This window comes from Xenopus tropicalis, chromosome 8, assembly GCF_000004195.4.
Source record: "Xenopus tropicalis strain Nigerian chromosome 8, UCB_Xtro_10.0, whole genome shotgun sequence".
NCBI lineage: Eukaryota > Metazoa > Chordata > Amphibia > Anura > Pipidae > Xenopus > Xenopus tropicalis.
In genome coordinates this window covers 104,615,880-104,633,301 of record NC_030684.2, presented here as the reverse complement: position 1 = coordinate 104,633,301, position 17,422 = coordinate 104,615,880, and the positions used below count along the sequence as shown (strand labels likewise).

Here is a 17,422-nt window from a genome sequence, read left to right as displayed (position 1 = left end):
ACCAGAAAACCCTTAGACCTTAGGCCCACTTTCCCCTTCTCTGTTACTACTAGCTTTCTTTAATCTCTTAATGACTTCTTTTTGTATACTGTTATCTATTTTTTCCTCCATTTCTTTTCATATAGAATTGAACACTGGCAGCCCCTCTGGCATTTGCCAGAATCTACATCTGCCAGTCCAGAACTGGGGTCTGCTTCCTGCTAGTTATGCCACCGCCCCTAAGGAACAGAATAAGAAACTTGATTTACAAACATATATGCTAAAGTGCACCAGGACAGTTACCTATAGCAATTTACCAAATTGTTGCTTTAATTTTCATATCAGCAGTAGCCTTTGGAACACTTATTGGTTGTTGCTGGCAACATCATTGGTGAAATGTAGCACCAGTTTCTGATTTTCAACATTGAGCGCTAAGGGGAAGGAATTTGCAGGTAGGGTTGCTGCCTTTTTGGAAAAAATACAGGACTTTCTTTATTTTAAACCATTTTTCCTATTAACAACATTAGAATAAAGGATCATTTTTACCAGCCACATTAAAACACATTGTGCATGACATTATTACAACTGGATCAGATGGCTGGTACATAGTTTAATTTTGTAAAGTATTGGTGGTAAAACACATTTTGATATGATCCTCTTGACAAGATAGTACTGCCTTTTGGTACCTATGAATACGTGTGCAGTCACACCAAACATGTCAGGTTTTTATTCTTAATAAAGCTTTTTGAATTTTTATCCGCTGTTCTGGAGTCCTACGAGTGCATGCTGTTTTGTGCTGGCTATTGAAGTTGAAACTCCCATGCTGCGGGTCTGGGGCATGGCACTCGGGCCACCAAAAGGAAGCGGTGAGTGAACATCCTGCATTTTGAACTTACATATGAGCATAAATTCTCCAGAAGGAAGAGAGAAAAAAGTGATAAGCAAAAGGTTTGGGGCATAAGCACCTGAACCTACTATTTAACTGGGTGAGCGAAAATTGAAATATAAATCTGTTTTTTTTTTATCTGTAGTAGGAAGGACTGTTAGCCCCTGAACAAATAGTACTAGTACTGCCTTTGGACTATTTTTACCGCTATATGTGGTACTAGCACTAAAATTCCTGTACCCATTCGCCTATATCACTAACACACTTCCAAATCACTTCTAAAGCATACACCAATGTTTCACCAGACTGGAAAAATACATGAAATTGGGCTTTTGCCATCAGAATGCATAACTGGCTACTGACAAGCGCTCCTAAGAAAGCAAGGGGCACTGCTGGTTTCAGTAATTGCGCCACACACAGCAGCAACAACAACGAGGCGCGTCCCACTCAATACATTACAGCGAGAAGGTAATGCGCGCTCCCGCGCTCAGGTAGGCTCCAACCAAGAGGGTGATTTTTACGGAGGCGGGGCCTATGACTGAATGGCAGAACTCCATAACAAATCAGCCGCTGCGGAATGGTTTCCTCTAGTGACGTCGCACATCTGTTCCTCTCCGCCTTATTTCTCTGGTTTCGGTGCAGCTGAGTCGGAATTATATTGTCGGTTCTGTCGGTGTTGCTAGCTGTCGAGGGATTTTGTTGCAGGACGTGAGACGACGCAGAGAGGGGGAGCGGGCGGAGTGGCGGGCTGCTTGTTTGCCAACGAGCCCGGGCTTCCTTGAGCCTGTGTGTAATTCTCCCCGCCTAGCCGAGCTCGTCGCCCACAGACACGGTAAGAGCTGCAAAGGGAAGCAGGGCAGGCCCTGCAGGGAAGCTTGTTACAGTGTTGGAAAGGCCTCATCCCCGAGCTTTCCTGCTTCTCAGGGCCGAGCTGGGTGCTTCACAGGGCCGAGCTGGGTGCTTCACAGGGCTGGATAAGCTGGTGCATCCGAGCGGCTTCCCCTTAGCTGCAATGTAATATGCTGTTTGGCACAGGCAGGGGCATTTTATTTGCACTTATAATATGGACTAGGGAATGGAATCTAATATTATCCATTGGGGGTTATTAGGGTGTGTTAAATCCCAGCAGCTGGTGGAGCACAGGGACAACAATAATTGAAGCTTTATTTTTTGTAATGCCTGTATTCTCACATTTTCACCATCTATATGTCATCTATGTCAGATGCCTACATGTTACTAAATTCATATACACAATTGTGAGTGGTTATATCTGTATGTACTGTATTTATAACATAGTCATCTTGTTGAAAATATTTCAGTATATTATTGTAGTTGTCATGGAGACCATTAATAAGTAGGATGTAAAATGGTAGCGTTTACTCCTGAGTGTGATATCTGGCAATAGTAACAGCAGTTTGACTAAATAGATATTTCCCCGAAAGTGTTCCCTTCTTTCCAAATGCCAGATAAATCTAGAGCGTGAGCTCATGTGTAGCGTCTTGGCGTCTGGCTGTGCTGCTTCATCTCATTCACTGGAACTGGCCCATTTCATGTTTACTCAGGCAGAGTCAGGTAGGCTGCTCGCAGTAGTTGCTAGCACACACGAGAAGTTTACAAGGCAGGTATTATTAGGACATCTTGTGTTTGAGCTCCCTTTTCCAGTCCAACAGCTTCCCTTAAATCCCAACAGTTTAAGAAGGTTTATAAAACAATATTGATATATAGTTTTTAGCGCTATAGTTGCAGGAGTACTCAAACCACAAATAACCAGTTCAGATTTCGCCCTAAATGCTTTTCAGGCAGGGGTCTAATAGTATTCAATGTATTGTTATTCAAACCATGCCCCTTGTTGGGTCAGACACTCTATTTGGAGCCTACTGGGGCTGATAAGAGTAGCCTTTGTGTCAAACTGTTGTTTTTGGTTCCAAGCAGAGCATGGAATAACCAACATTTATCTTTAAAAAGGGTGGATGAAAAATATGAAGAAATATGCCTCCTATATAAAGTAATGTGAATTCCAGCTGTTTTGTCGCTGGGACCTAGTCAAAGGTATGCATGTGCTTATTTGGTTTTGTATTTATGATACCTTTACGAAGGGAAGAAGCACACCAATATACCGGCCATGCCTTTAACACATTTATTGCAGAAAATAAGTGGCACAAGCTTCTTCAGGTGAAATAAAAAAGGCATTGCCCGTATATTGATGTGCTTCTTCCCTTCGTAAAGGAATGGCTTGGAAGCAGCCGAGGAATTGAAGCACCCTACGGAAGTATGTAAGTGGTGTGCCAAAGATTTTTTCAGTTGTTTGTATTTATGAGATGTAAATAAATAGCCAAACAAGCACATTCAATGTTTTAGAATAAGCATCATTTCATTTGACTTTTTTCAATCCCTTATTATTTCCTTCTCTACCCCTCATTTTATATGGGCAAATTGGACATGTCAAGGCATTTTTGTGACCTTAGTTTAGTGTAGAGTTAAGCTGCTGGGCAGCCAGGCCACGAATGTCTAGAATAGGAAAGAATATGAATTTCAGCTGTTACTTGCTTAGTATTGAATATTATCACCAGGTTTTTAAAATCACCATGTCATTATCAAATGTGGGTGGTTACGGTTTCCTTTTCCGAAAAGCTTCTCCATAGCAAAAACAAGGGTTTCCCTTCTTCTGCCTTATATTTTCTGCTGTGTGGCATCCATGTGGGAGAACGACTGATAGTGATCACAATCATAGTGGAATTAAAAGTGCATTGATATATTTTGATCACTGTATTGTAACAGTACAGTGTTTTGGTTATGCTTGGTATTTTGTTGGTTGCCGCAATGTGTGAGGCATGACTGGTTTTAATTTTTTTTTATTTGCAAAATGTCAGGTGGAATAATTCACATTTTTTTCCTGTTTTGTTTTGGGACTGAAGTAACACATCTCAATGTGTGTAGTTTGTGTCTGTCAGTAAATACTAAAAACCGCATGTATTCCTCTAACGCAGTTCAATTTATTACATCTATTGGGCTGATTTGAGGGCCAGAACGAAGACAGAAGAGGATCTCTGTCTTACAGCTACCCATGGCTGGTGCAGTTTTCTCCTGACAGGGGCACCAGCCCAGGGTATAAGGTAAGCAATTACAATCACTGGGGGGTGCCTAACATTTTGCCCCCCCCCCCCCCCAGTGATTTTACCTTTCCTTCTCCGTTCAGTTGGACAGTCTTGCTCTAAAGGATTTCATGTCCCCAGTCTGCTCAGGGCTTCATAGACTTCTGTTCAAAAACAAATCAGCCTGCTACATGTAAACGTTGAATAGCATTAATTTGCTAGTGGGTTACTGCACACATTCTTGCTTGTTAAAAATAATGTATTTTTTTTCCTTTGGGCTTGTCTGTATTATACTTAGTAGTCTGTTTGTGCTAGACCGCTAAGTTACAGTAAAACTTATTTTGCATACAGGTGATTAACAAATAGACCCTGTCACTGGTATGTGATTTTTTTTTTTTTTATGACATGAAACTTGGGTAGTAGTGATGCACGGATATAAATTTATTAGACCATGCTAAGCACAAGCCCAGTCCGCTATACTGATCTTTTTCCTGTGCCCAATTCGCCCATTTATGATGTCACAGGGGGGGAAAGGGCTGGTGAGAGTATATAAATAAAAGCAGCAATTCACTTCCCATGTCACAAATTGGTTTGGCAGAGGACAGGGCTGGTGGCTAATATGGCTTGAAACCCACACCAGGGGGCAATTGGTTGCATCATTATTGGGTAGATACTGAATTGGGTTATGCATGTCCTAATTTATATTTAGTGTATTAGTATATCATAGTTATGATAGTAGCTCTTTAGGATAGAGCCGTTTCTCTTGGGCATAATTAGGACAGACTTTCTCTATAATGTTATAGCCTTGCATCTAATTTAAGGGCAATGAAATCACTGGGACCAATGCTCTGCTTTTTGTAGTACACACGAAAAACAGAATCTGTCGTTAGTCACTGCCCTAAAACTGGAACACGAATTTAAATGAGCAAATAATAGTTCAAGCCATTAAATATAAGGAGCAGAAAGCTAATCTGTCAGCTTTCTTTAATAAATTATAAATGTGGAACAGGGTTAGCCAAGTATAGAATACCTTACATTTTGTATAGTTCAGTGGCTAAACATGCCCATGCATGCGATCCTAGTTACTCTGAAAGTACAAAGTCTACAATTATAAACAACTGCACTGCATTCCTGGGCATATCATAGGCTCTCTGCCATTAGTGGTGTCCCTCTCTGGAAGACAAAACATGTTACTGCAGAAACCCACTTTCTTGCATAATATATTTAAGTCGCTGTTAACGTTAAAATATATCCTTATAAACACTGCATAGTGATGTCACAGGTTGGTAATGAATGATGTCCGTGTGTTCCCTTGGGTATAGTGCCCCCAGGGGAGTGGAATGCACAGAAAAGCCACTGCATGGGATTATAGTTGAAAATACCAGTGTGTGGGGTTAATTAAAGGCCTTGGCCTGGGGACATATTTGTATGTAGAACTGTACTGTTTGTGGGATTTTATAGTGGGGTGGGGGGGGCGAGGTATATAATGGCTGTATATTAAGTTTATAGTCAGTGATTGATATGCTTTCTACAGTCTTTTAATAATTTTGTACATTTGCTTGTTATACCCTTTCTGGAAAATCTGTGATTTAAAATACACTAAGCTGAAAGCGGAAATATATTGGATTTTAAAATTCTGCTTGTTGTGTTGGTATTGCAGTAACCCTGGTTGTACAGTCATTGTATGGTCCCTGCGTTCAGCTGTGCAGTAAGCAGCATGTGTTATCTGTGTGTCCTTGTGGCCTTGATGCCTTCTGGACTCTGAACAGTTTTTATTGCCATATAAAATATAAAAGTTATGAGAAATGAGAAAATGCTTTATCTTGAGATCTATGAGAGGCCAGTAAATAATAAGAAGCATTTATAAGTAAAGGCTTCCGTAAAGATCACTGCAATTTTCTTTTCTTTCTTTGAGAAGTTCATGGGTATAACAAAGCATTTATCGCTTCAATATGCTTTTATCAGCCCCTTTCATGCTTGCAAGCATTGCTTGTGTTTAGGCAAGATAAACCATCTACATGTTCTCCACAGTAGTGTAAATCACCATTTCATCTGAAATGCTTTTTATATACTTAACTACTGCTCAATATTCAATTGTCACTGCAATTTCAGCTCTTCTTAGGGTATGTGGGAATAGTTCATGCCATTCCCAAAGGGGTCCCGACCCACAGGTTGAGAACCGCTGCTCTACATCATACTAAAAGTTAACTCAAATGGGAACAGCCCCTTTAAGAATACCAAGCACAGAGCCAAATATGGGTTATAGGCAACTTAGTGAAAGGGAAACCCACTGAGACAAAAGTTGGCTGATACTTGGGAAGACCCATACATTTCAGACTTGTGTATCCAGATCAGTCAAATAAATAACATTCAACTAATATATAATTAATCCTTATTGGAGACAAAACAATCCTATTGGCTTAGTTAAGTCTGCAACAAAATAATTTAAACATGTGTGAAGACACAAAGAGCTTCTAGTAGCAGCTACTTTTTATGGCTACTAATCTCAAGAAAATCCCCTGCCTTAGACAATACTGAGAATTGCCTCTGCTAAAACACACGTAGAGACAATTATGAGTAAATGATCAGCATTGTCTCTTTTAGTAGCCATGACAAGTAGCTGCTACTAGTAGCTCCATGTGTCTTCACCCTTAAGGGGGGAAATGTGGGTTCAGAAGCCTCTATGTATTCCATGAATAGCATAAGCATGTGCAAAAGCAAATGCAGCTGCTGGGATACGTGATATCCTGATGTCATCAGACTGCAGGGCTCTCAGACGGGACTAAACCGTGCAACCTGTGTATACAATAATGTGCTCCACAAAAAGGAGTACAATAGTACCTGCTTAAAAAAAAAAATAAGCTTTTGTGAAGTAATATAGAAAATATTCATGTAGTGTTGTTCAGAACATTATTTCATACAGTCTTCTCTCCTAGAGTGGCTGAGCAGTGAATAAAGTGGGAGAAAGCTTTCCCTTTTCATTTTAATAACACAGGCTAAAGAACCCAAGCTGTGCGTGACGGTATGTGAAGGTGAATAAAACAATAAAAGAGGCATAAGTACAAAATATAAAACCTCAATACTATGCACAGGCCAGCCAGTAATTAGACCTATTGCTGCACGCCATGAGCTGTACCATATATATTACAACTATAAACCAATAACATTGCTGTTGGTAAAGGGCTATTAAGGTGAAATTGCTAATACCCATTGGTTGTGAAGGGCAGCACCCCTTGACCCCTGTAGCTGTGTTTTTTTGACCACACTACTATCTTTATAGGCTGGGTACAGCAAAGCCATGTGCATGTTTTGTTTGCCTAAAGAGTGCAGGCATTTACCCTCATCCCCTGTTTGTGGGTCACTCCAAAATTAATGAGTTTGAAATTATTCTGTTTTGAGCACTTTAACCCAAATCAACTGGGAGACTTAAACATTTCTAATGTTTACTTTGTTCCCTTCGTACAAAGCAGTCAAATAAATGCAAACACACCAACATTTTAGTGGGAATTAAAATAATTTATTATAAATTATACGGGGGGGGGGGGGGGTTCTTGTGGACATTGAACAGTGGCAACCATGTCAGCAGAGTATTACTGGTATCAGATTCAGTAAAGGCAAGCCTCTTATAGTGTTATGTCAGTTGAATAAAGCCACTAGAATGGCTCTTGCCCAAACTTTGCCACACATGGCCAGTACCTGCAATGTGAGCAACACTCACCATTATTGTAAAGATTTAGGACTGTCTTATGCACAATAAAGGGAAGTCAGATTTTTTTACTATATTGCTTGTGTGCCACTCCAGATGACTAAACTGGATGCGCAGAACTTTAATGCACATGCACAGCCTCGTGTAACTCATTGAAGACTAAATATTAATGGTTTAACATGTTGGTAAATATCCTTGGAAAATATTGTATTTAAATGAACGAAACCATTAGGTGATAAGTGTTTTGTGCTTTGCTTAATAATTTAATCTGGGGTAATTGTTTGGATTATGATTACATAATCTGATTGCAACACTCTCTTTTTCTCTGTGAGAAGCTGAGGTGGGGTTGCCAAGTTAGTCACGTGAGTGAATGGCACTTACATGGCGCTCTTAATGTACTCCCCCTTGGGGTTAAACACACTGAGAAATTCCACCTGGTCCTAGTCTTAGTCCCGTGGCACGCTGAGCATTTCTTTGCCAGCTTTTTTCGCCCACAGAAGAAATGCAATGACGAGGTTTCCAATCATCAGAATGCAGCACAGTGGTATGGAGTGTTCTGTGCCAGCTGTAGTGTTCCAGCACAGAAAGAATGCACGTACAGCTCTGTACTTTTTGTGTTTCCACTGTTAAAGAAAATGAATATGTCCTATAAATGCCTATAATTTAAGCTTTGGGATGCAGGATTGTTATTTAAACTTCAGAAACAGCATACCTTTTTTTTTTTTTTGCTTTTTCTGTACAATGTCTTTACTTTGGGTTTGAAATTGGCATAGCACTTGCTTTCTGTAGTAAATGTGGACAGTTGGGATTTGTTGAATGGAAAAGTTCTGTTGATTTTGCTCGCTGCATGAAAAAACATAACTTTTTTTTTTTTTTATCCTAAAGGACAAATGATTTATTGGGTCGTGTGAATTTTAACCACACCTAAAATCTTTTACAGACTCTACATTCATCTCATTCCTTCACACTCCTACAGCCTTATAGAAAGATGCATACCACACCCTACTGTGCTATTGTGAGCTCTCCATTCCCATTACTTCTTTACTTTCTCCCTTTTTTATACTGAAATCTCACCATTATTTATAAATATAGAACTGATGTTGTGAGCAAGCATATCATGCAGTTTATTTTTGTGCTTACATATTTTGTCCCTTTATTATTTTAAGAAAGTTCATTTTACCAAAGAAGGCTTATCTTGTTCTGAAAGCTTGCAATTTATTAGCTAGGAAAGGCATTCATTTTTTTTCTACTTTTGATGATTTAGCAAAAATATTTGCTTAAACCGACCTCCTTTGTTTAACACCATTGTATTTTTTTATTTTTTTTTTGCATATATTCACTTGTAGCTTTAAAGTAAGTAAGTAACCCTAAAAGCATTTACGCATATTGTTCGCTTATTAGTTAAGCTGCATTTTAAAAAAAATATTTCTAAAATCGTAATACTGTACTTGACAATACCTTTAGTTTTTTTTTTTGTAAAGGCTTTTGGTACATAAATATTTGAGACATATTTGGTCACAGTAGTTCAAATGGGGCTTTGTTAAAGGAAAACTGTCCCCCCAGAAATGAATACTTAACCAACAGATTAACTAACCAGATCAACCAACAGTTTATATCATATTAAATGGCATATTAAAGAATCTTGCCAATATAGAATATCGGTAAATATTGCCCTTTTGTATCTTCTCCCTTGAGCCACCATTTTGTGATGATCTGTGTGCTTCCTCAGAGATCAGCTGACCGGAAATCAGGTAAAACACAGAACCCAGTCCATTAATTGACTGATGTGACATAACGTGTATGTGTGCCCTTGGTTTGTTAGTGAATTGTATGATCCCAGGGGCAGCCCATAGTACTAATAATGTCAATTAAGTCAAGTACCATTTAGGGTAACTCAATGGCACATACTACTTAAAAAGTATATTTACAGGAAAATGGCATATTTAGATGAAGCACGGTTTTACATATGAACTTTTTTATTTGATATATTTTTATAGAGACCTGTATGTTGAGGGGGGGGGTATACTTTTCCTTTAAAACATTAGCAAAGATTCAAGGCTTCTGCTTAAAAATGAATCTCCACAAGCCAGTCAATTCTGGGATGCAGCAAAAGCTAGTGAACCCATAAATTAGGAAAGGGTGGCTTTAAAGGAAAGGCCTCTGCTTTTTAAAAAAAAAAAAAAAAAAAAATGCACGCCACACCTGCAATTTGTGTCACAAAGAGATCCCTAAAATTATATGAACTCTCTGTTCTTTGCACATAGACTTTAGAGTGTCAGCTGTAACTGACAGCACTGCATTAATCTGAACTGGTGTTAAGAACAACGTATTCGCTCAGTTGCCTTGCTGGTGTAACCCAGTATAGACTTTAGGTTAGGACTGAGTGCTGCCTGTCCGCTCACAGGAAGTACAGCTGCAGGGGTCATTTACAGCAGTGTGCTGGTTTCATAACAGGATAAAAGAGGGTAAGTAATAAGTTACACACTAGTAATAGAAAGTGGCCAATCAAGTGATTCCTTTGGACCAGTACACACTGATTGGTTGCTGTGTATTACTAAACCTAGTGCAAATGATGACTTGTTACATAATCACGTTTGATTTCTGTTTGCAAGTGATACTTTTAGAGAAGTAAGAAGTGACCACACATGTGGATAGCTGAATTGCTTTGTATCTACCAATAAACATACTACAGGCATGGGACCTGTTATCCAGAACACTTGGGACCTAGGGTTCTGGATAAGGGGCCTTTCCGTAATTTGGGCCTTTCTGCTCTGTCTGCTAAACAAAATATAAACGTTAAATAAACCTAAGAGGATTGTTTTGAAACCAGTATGGATTCATGCAGCTTAGTTACCATCAAGTACAAGGTACTGTATTATTGTTACAGAGAAAAGGGAAATCATTTTTTAAGATTTGATTAAAAAGAAGTCTGTGGAAGATAGCCTTCCCATAATTCAGAGCTTCTGGATAACGAGTTTCCAGTTTATGGACCCCATACCTGTATCTAACACATAGGGACTCTCGGTGACCTTACATTGTACTCTGTATTTAAAAAAGAAAAAACAAAAAAGCCTGTGTGCATAACTACTTTTTACTCCATGCTATTTGCAGATTCCAAGATTTTCATGTGTTATCCACCCATTTTATTTGGCTGAAAACTCAGTGGCCATGAAAATACAGATTATTATTCTGAGATACAGTATGTATGTTTTTTGGCAGTGTCTGTAAGTACCAGTAATTGCACAAACATTATCTCTAGCTGCCTTATAGTTCATTTTGCCTAGCAACATGGTTTATTCCTGGTAATCCCATCGCTACAGAGTAATAAAAAAAAAAAAGGAAGGAATTAATTTCACTAGAAAATAAGCTCAATCAGAAATTCAGAAATATTAGTAACAAAGGTTACAGGTTAACACATTTACGGTAAACTAAAGATTGAGACCTTAAAGGAGACATATAGAATAAACAAAAAAATCCATGAATCTTGTAGGCAATTATGAATAATGTATGGTGCTGGTTTCACTTTGGGCTAAAAATGGCCCCTTCATTGGGTGTAGATAGAAAATTCTAAAATCTTTTGCAGTTAGTCTTCGGTTTTTTTTTTTTTAGTTTTTTTTCCTTTTTTTGTTGTACTTATGTCGCACTCGGCCTGGGAATTGAAACCTCACAGTCAAATCCTTATAGTATAGTATACTAAACGTTTATGTGAAGGCGAGCTTCCCCTTTAACAAGCTTTCTACATTTTCCATTCCTTTCATCAAAAGTCCCATTGTCTGAGGTGGCAAATTGGTGGGTAAATATGTAGGTTTGTTGAGCAAAGTGTGCATGTGAACATTTGGTGGTGTAAGTGAATATTTGTGTGTGTTTGCTTACAGGTGACAGAAGGAGTACGAATGGGAAATTGCCTGTAACAGTATGGGGTAAATGGTGTCCCTGCAAACAATCTAGGAAATGGTAAATAGCTGGGACTGTAATTGTTTAGCTAAACTATCAGGGTGTTGCTCTGGCACTATTTTGGCAGCCATGCTGCATGTGTATCTGTTTCCTCCTGATCAAGCAAACATCAAACAGCAGCTAGTAATCTCTTAATGCAGGCGTTTCCACACAGCACTTTGGCCCATTGCAAAATACATAATTGATTTTGAGGTGGGGGTGCTTGAAAATGATTACCCTTTATTGTTTAATTAAAAAGAGAAATACTGCATTCATGATGTATGGGCTTCCTCCTAGAGCAGGTTATGAGCAGTAAAAAAACACACAACTGATCAAGGGTCAGAAACTGACACCTGCAATTGTGCTTGCCAGTAACATTGGTTTGCGAATTTCTTGCTTGCAACTTCTGGTTTCACTGTTAGGGCTTGGTGGAGAGAGTTCCCAGCTTTTCATGCAAGCAACTTGTAATTTTAGTGCCCTTGTACAGAGAGACAGAATTTTAAAGGGGCAGTATATCCCCCTTTTTAACATTAGTTCAATGCATAGGGTTTGGCTAATCTGTTGCCTATTGTTTTAACTGTAAAATATTTGTTTTTTTGTTGCACTGAAATGGGCAAAATCTGAAATGTCCATTGTGTTATGCTTGTATGAGCACAGTGGAAACAAATGAGCAGTCCATTGAGAAGCCCTCTGTTTAAACAAACCCCTGGCTTCCCCCAGCACCTTCCTTTGTTAGGCATACAGAGAATTAAACTAACTGTGACAAAAAAGTGTGTTCATTTAACTCATATTTTCAAAAAGAAGTATACCTCCCCCTTAAGCTCTTTGCATGGCAGCATGCCAGTATGTCTAATTGAATTGATGTGTAAGGTTGGTAAGGTTGTACCACTGACCAAATTTATGTGCACAATGTATACTTTGATTGGGAAGTTTATTGACTTTTCTGCTTCTGAACCTTTTTTTATTGTATTTTGTTTCCCCCCAGCAACAATATTGGTGCACAGTGCCCAGAACTTGAAGGAAAATGGACTGGATCTGACAATTAGCCCTGTATGCAAGGAGTTAGGATGAATTCCTGCAGGGCAGGGCTCCACAGGGAACCACTGAAATCCACCCCGTTTGCATACCAACATGTCAAGAGGTGAGCCATTCCCGCCAGAGCTAAGATTGCTGCCTTTAATTACTACAACTGCTAGCGGTTTGCTACCGAAGTAATGAAAATCTTTCATGTTTGTGTGACATGATTTTTCAACAAAACATAGTTCAGGGTTTAGAAAACGGAGATGTAGAATATATGCAGAATATAGCATTGCCTGATTTAGGCTTACCCATATGGCAAGGAAGTCTGAGAATGTGGCCATGAATTCCTTAACTAGATCTATCACATAATGAATATAATGTTATGTTATCTGTTATGCCTTAAGGTCCCCATACACTTTAAGATCCGCTCGCTTGGCGAGGTTGCCAAGTGAGCGGATCTTCTCCCGATATCCACACCTACGGGTGGCGATATAGGGCGAATGTAGTCCCCTACATGGGCCGATAAGCTGCCGAATCAGTCTAAGGGACCGATATCGGCAGCTACAATCGGACCGTATATGGCCACTATTAGAACCAGATGTAAATTCATATCTTAGCATCTGGCTTATGAATAGCCGTTTCTCAGACATATGAGAAAGGTAAGATTCCCAGCATTTGTATATACAGGTGCCTCAGGCGATCTTCATGGATCGTTTTGGAGATGTACAATTTTAACACAATAGGGCTCATGTGCTAAATCACATAGGTGATAAATGCTGAAGTGCTGTTGCCCATAGCAACCAATAAGCAATTAGCTTAGGTCAGTTTACAAATGAAAGCAAAGATCTAATTGATTTTAGGGGCAAATGCACTGGCGGGACACAGCCCAACAGCCATCATACATATATTTAGCAGCTTTGCCAGGTTGTTTATTATGTGCAGTGTAATACAGCTGCACCGTATGTTCTATCACTTTGTGGATAAATCATTACCAATTCAGAAGTGGCAAAAATATCTCAGAGCTCCCCAGGAATGTGTGGGGATGCCACCATTACACTTTGAGTAGGCGATAGCTCCCATGCTGTCACTGAGTCAGTGAAAGTAAAACACCTTGAGATAAGAGTAATGCCTGCAAATCCTAATTTATAGATATATAGCTAGCATTATCTTTGTGTTGCAGTTTACAGTGCTGTCCTACTAATCAGCCTGAAAGCTTTTGTATGAGCACTTTTCTCTGTTTGATGCTAGCTGTAGGACTTTCTAAGCTTGATAATGTTGAGTTGAAAGCTTTGTGGATTTAGCAAGTAATAACCTAATTGTTCTGTGTTGCAGGGCTTCTGGAATGCATTTAAAGCCATATCATAAGTTGCAGAAAAAAGAATTGTTCTTTGAAATTCGATCAAATCGAGGCATGCATCCCAACAACCAGGGTTCTGCCAAGGAAGAGAAATATAATGGCGCCACCAAGAATTGTTTACCCTCAGCTGAAAACCAAGCTCGAAGGCCACTTGGAGCAATTTCGCAGAATACTATGTGCAATACTGTAGTCAACTGCCCAGCTGCCAGTTTTGAGAGTAGGGCTAAAAATGTCCCAGCAGCCACAATTCACCAGGGCGAAGAAGGTGAGGGTTCATTGGATATATGTGCAATTATTAAGCCTGGAAATACAAAGGAAAAGATTGCCTTCTTTGCAGCCCATCACTGCAGTAACAATAAGAACAGCTCCATGAAAATCAAAAGTAGTGGGGATATGAGTGGGAGAGCTGCTAAAAGGAGAAAAAAGTCTGTGGATCTGAAGCGTGTAAAGAGTCAACTGGAAAAGATGCAAGAAGCACATAAGAAATGCTTCTTGCCTGAACCCCTTTATAATGGAGTTGAAAACTGCTCTGTTAATTTTGTTACAGACAGCGAGGGAATTCTTCCAGGCAGACCACTTTCTGTCATAGAGATGGTAGCCTTTTTGGAGCAAAGAGCAAATACGTTACTTTCTTCTAAACCTTTCACTAATTGCAGTCCTTCAAGATTTACCAGCACCTCTAAGTGTGCTCTTCCTGCCTCTGTGTCTTTATTGGCACTCGGAACCTGTGAACGACAAACGGACAAAGACTCTTCTGAGAAGACCGAACAACTGGAATCTGTGTGTGTGCTGGAGATGGTTGCTAAACTAGAGTCTGAATGCTTAAGGCACCAGAGTGAGCGTGATGCTGGTGGGCTGTCAAGGAGCAATAGCTTCAGAAGGAACGTCGGGCGCATGCTGCTAGCAAGTGGTTCTCAACAGGACAGCAGCAACTCTCTAAATGTCCCTTCTGCGGCCAGCGAAACAGATGAAGACTTATCGGCTTCTTCCATGGAAGAAAAAATCCCTTCTAACAAGGAAGATCATTTAGTTGTAAAATCTTGGGAAAATTGTCTTCAGATTAAGCCTCATGAAGCTGAGTCCTTGCTGCCTGCGGGAGATAACTGTGTAGGAAATGTAGACTTGGAGCTTGTAAGGGAAACCTATATGAAAATTAGAAATAGATGTGATATTGCCGTGTCCGTGGATCCTTGTACATTTTCCTTCTCTCTTTGCGTAAATGCAGTGGAATGTGCCCCAGATTCGCCCGAGACTTCAAGCGGGATTGTTTGTGCAGTGGAAGAAAGTGTGGGAAGCTTTGATAGGCTTTCTGACTCCTGCGCCGAAGCTGCTGATGTATTGATGCATACGTTCTCCGATCAGGAAGCAAAGTGCACGCAAGATAAAGCTTTAATTTTAGCAGGGGATCCATGCCCTGGAACATTGTTCTTTCAGTGTGAGCAAAGTGGGCAGAATCATGCACATGTTCAAATTGTTTCTGAAGTAATGTCCCAGGCAGAGATCCTGAAAGCAAATGCATTTGACAATGCCCTGTGCATACAGAATAGCTCATTCACTGCACAATATGCTGTTTCTGTATCTCCAGTCGAAAGCGAATCTCAGGTACTTGACACCTTGGTAAAGAGGCCGGTGTCTCACGATTTTTTAGAGACCCGATTTAAAATCCAGCAGCTGCTGGAGCCACAGCAGTACATGGCTTTCTTGCCCCACCATATTTTAGTTAAGATTTTTCGATTTCTTCCAACAAGGACCCTGGCAGCTTTAAAATGCACTTCGTGTTACTTCAAATTTATCATTGAACATTATGACATTCGGCCTTGCGATTCTCTCTGGGTTCAGGATCCGCGTTACAAGGACGATCCTTGCAAACAGTGCAAGAAAAAGTATGCAAAGGGGGATGTCTCGTTGTGCTGGTGGCATCCGAAACCTTACTGCCAAGCATTACCTTACGGGCCTGGTTATTGGATGTGCTGCCACATGTCTTATAAAGAAAGCCGTGGCTGTAAGGTTGGGCTTCATGACAATCGCTGGGTGCCTGCTTGCCACAGCTTTAATAGAACCATTTGCAAAAAATCTAAAGAATCTGAATCTGAGGAAGATTAGTGTGTGTTTTTTTTTTGTGTTTGTTTGTAATTTATGTCTTGCCCTGTGCTGTTTACATTGTACATAATCATGTGTTTTTCACGGGGCTACTAAACTGCACATTGTCTAACACAAGAGCCTTTACCTTTCACTTCAACTGGATATTTAGCCCTTTCATGTAAATAACGTAAGAGATGTACATATCAGATCTGCTGTTAGCTGACCACAGTGTAACCTTTACAACGGAGCTCCGGTAGTTTTGTGGCTACAAGTATGCGTGGTGTGTGTGTCATTTTTTTTAAGTGTCTTGTTAAATCTGTATATCCTGTATAATAATGTTTCTTAAAAGAAACTCTAAATATATAGGGCTTTGAGCATTTAAAGGTTTATTATTGGTTTAACTGGACAAAATTCTAATCAGACTAGCACAGGTGTCTGAAATACTGTGACAAGTGAATAAAAATGTTGATTTATCGTATATAGTGACAGAGTGTAAGGAGGAAATTGTCTGGCTTTACTTCAATAAATTGTGCATCTGAAATCTGTCTCCTTTGGTTCTCTAGGTGAAATTGTGTTTGTTTGCATTGAATCTTCACTTTTTATTGTGCTATTTATAATATGCAGTCATATATGTATTTGTCTTTTTTAAGCAGCCTGCTCTATTGTTAGTGCCAGTCTAAATTGTATTGGGAATTTAGGACACTTTTAAATCTGTGCTTGCACCTTTTTTTTTTTTTTTTTCCTCTTGACCTTAATTCTTTTCATTTCGCTAGGGACAGATTTTTGGCAAGCTGAAATATCCCTACCTGATCAGAAACGGCAGTATGTGGATTTGCCTGTGTTTATAAAAGTGCTCACACAAACCTACAGCTAAACCCTTGGACTTTTGCCTTATTTATTCTTTATGCACTAGAATGCATTGTATTGCAAGCAGACTCAACACATTCAGCTTTACCCTATTACTTCATTGACTTGATGACATAGGCATTGGAATAAGCAAAAAGTGAGAATGCAAGAAACGTGCGTCGCCTCTTGCAGCAATGTTAGTTACATTTTACAATGACACAAAGTGGGATTCTAGGGAAAGCTTTAAATGGTTGAGATTTTAAAATGCAACTTGTAAAGCCTGGCAATCCGCAAAACTGGATTTTATTGTGCTATGTGGGCGCTTGCCCCTGATGTATGCCTGTGGTTGCTATCTGAGGAAGGCCCTCTCTGCTGTAACAGAGGGATGAATCGTGCTGCTTTTGTAACCTTTGTTTGCTTGTTTAAGGAATAACAAACGTCTGAGTGCATTTTACTGGCTAAAGGAATAGGAATATTTTGCAGATTTATTAAGCATTCAAAAATAAACATTTCACAATCAG

General features: G+C 39.6%; 1 protein-coding gene across 5 annotated transcripts; it reads left to right on the top strand.

Annotated features, from left to right (window-relative positions):
* The first annotated feature begins 1,429 nt into the window (after positions 1 to 1,429).
* fbxo34 (F-box protein 34) lies at positions 1,430 to 17,422 on the top strand. 5 transcript variants are annotated; one of them, XM_012967935.3, is made up of 4 exons: positions 1,431 to 1,697; positions 3,853 to 3,978; positions 12,582 to 12,737; positions 13,949 to 16,986. In XM_012967935.3, the coding sequence occupies exons 3-4, from the start codon at positions 12,649 to 12,651 to the stop codon at positions 16,074 to 16,076; spliced, it is 2,217 nt and encodes a 738-aa protein (XP_012823389.1). In that variant the 5' UTR covers positions 1,431 to 1,697; positions 3,853 to 3,978; positions 12,582 to 12,648; the 3' UTR covers positions 16,077 to 16,986.

What these genes read in the sequence shown, in the direction of transcription:
- fbxo34 (XM_012967938.3), top strand. Translation starts at nt 12,649, where the DNA reads ATGCAAGGAGTTAGGATGAATTCCTGCAGGGCAGGGCTCCACAGGGAA. An exon ending in GCATACCAACATGTCAAGAG is followed by an intron (nt 12,738 to 13,948) that starts GTGAGCCATTCC and finishes TCTGTGTTGCAG; the next exon opens with GGCTTCTGGAATGCATTTAA.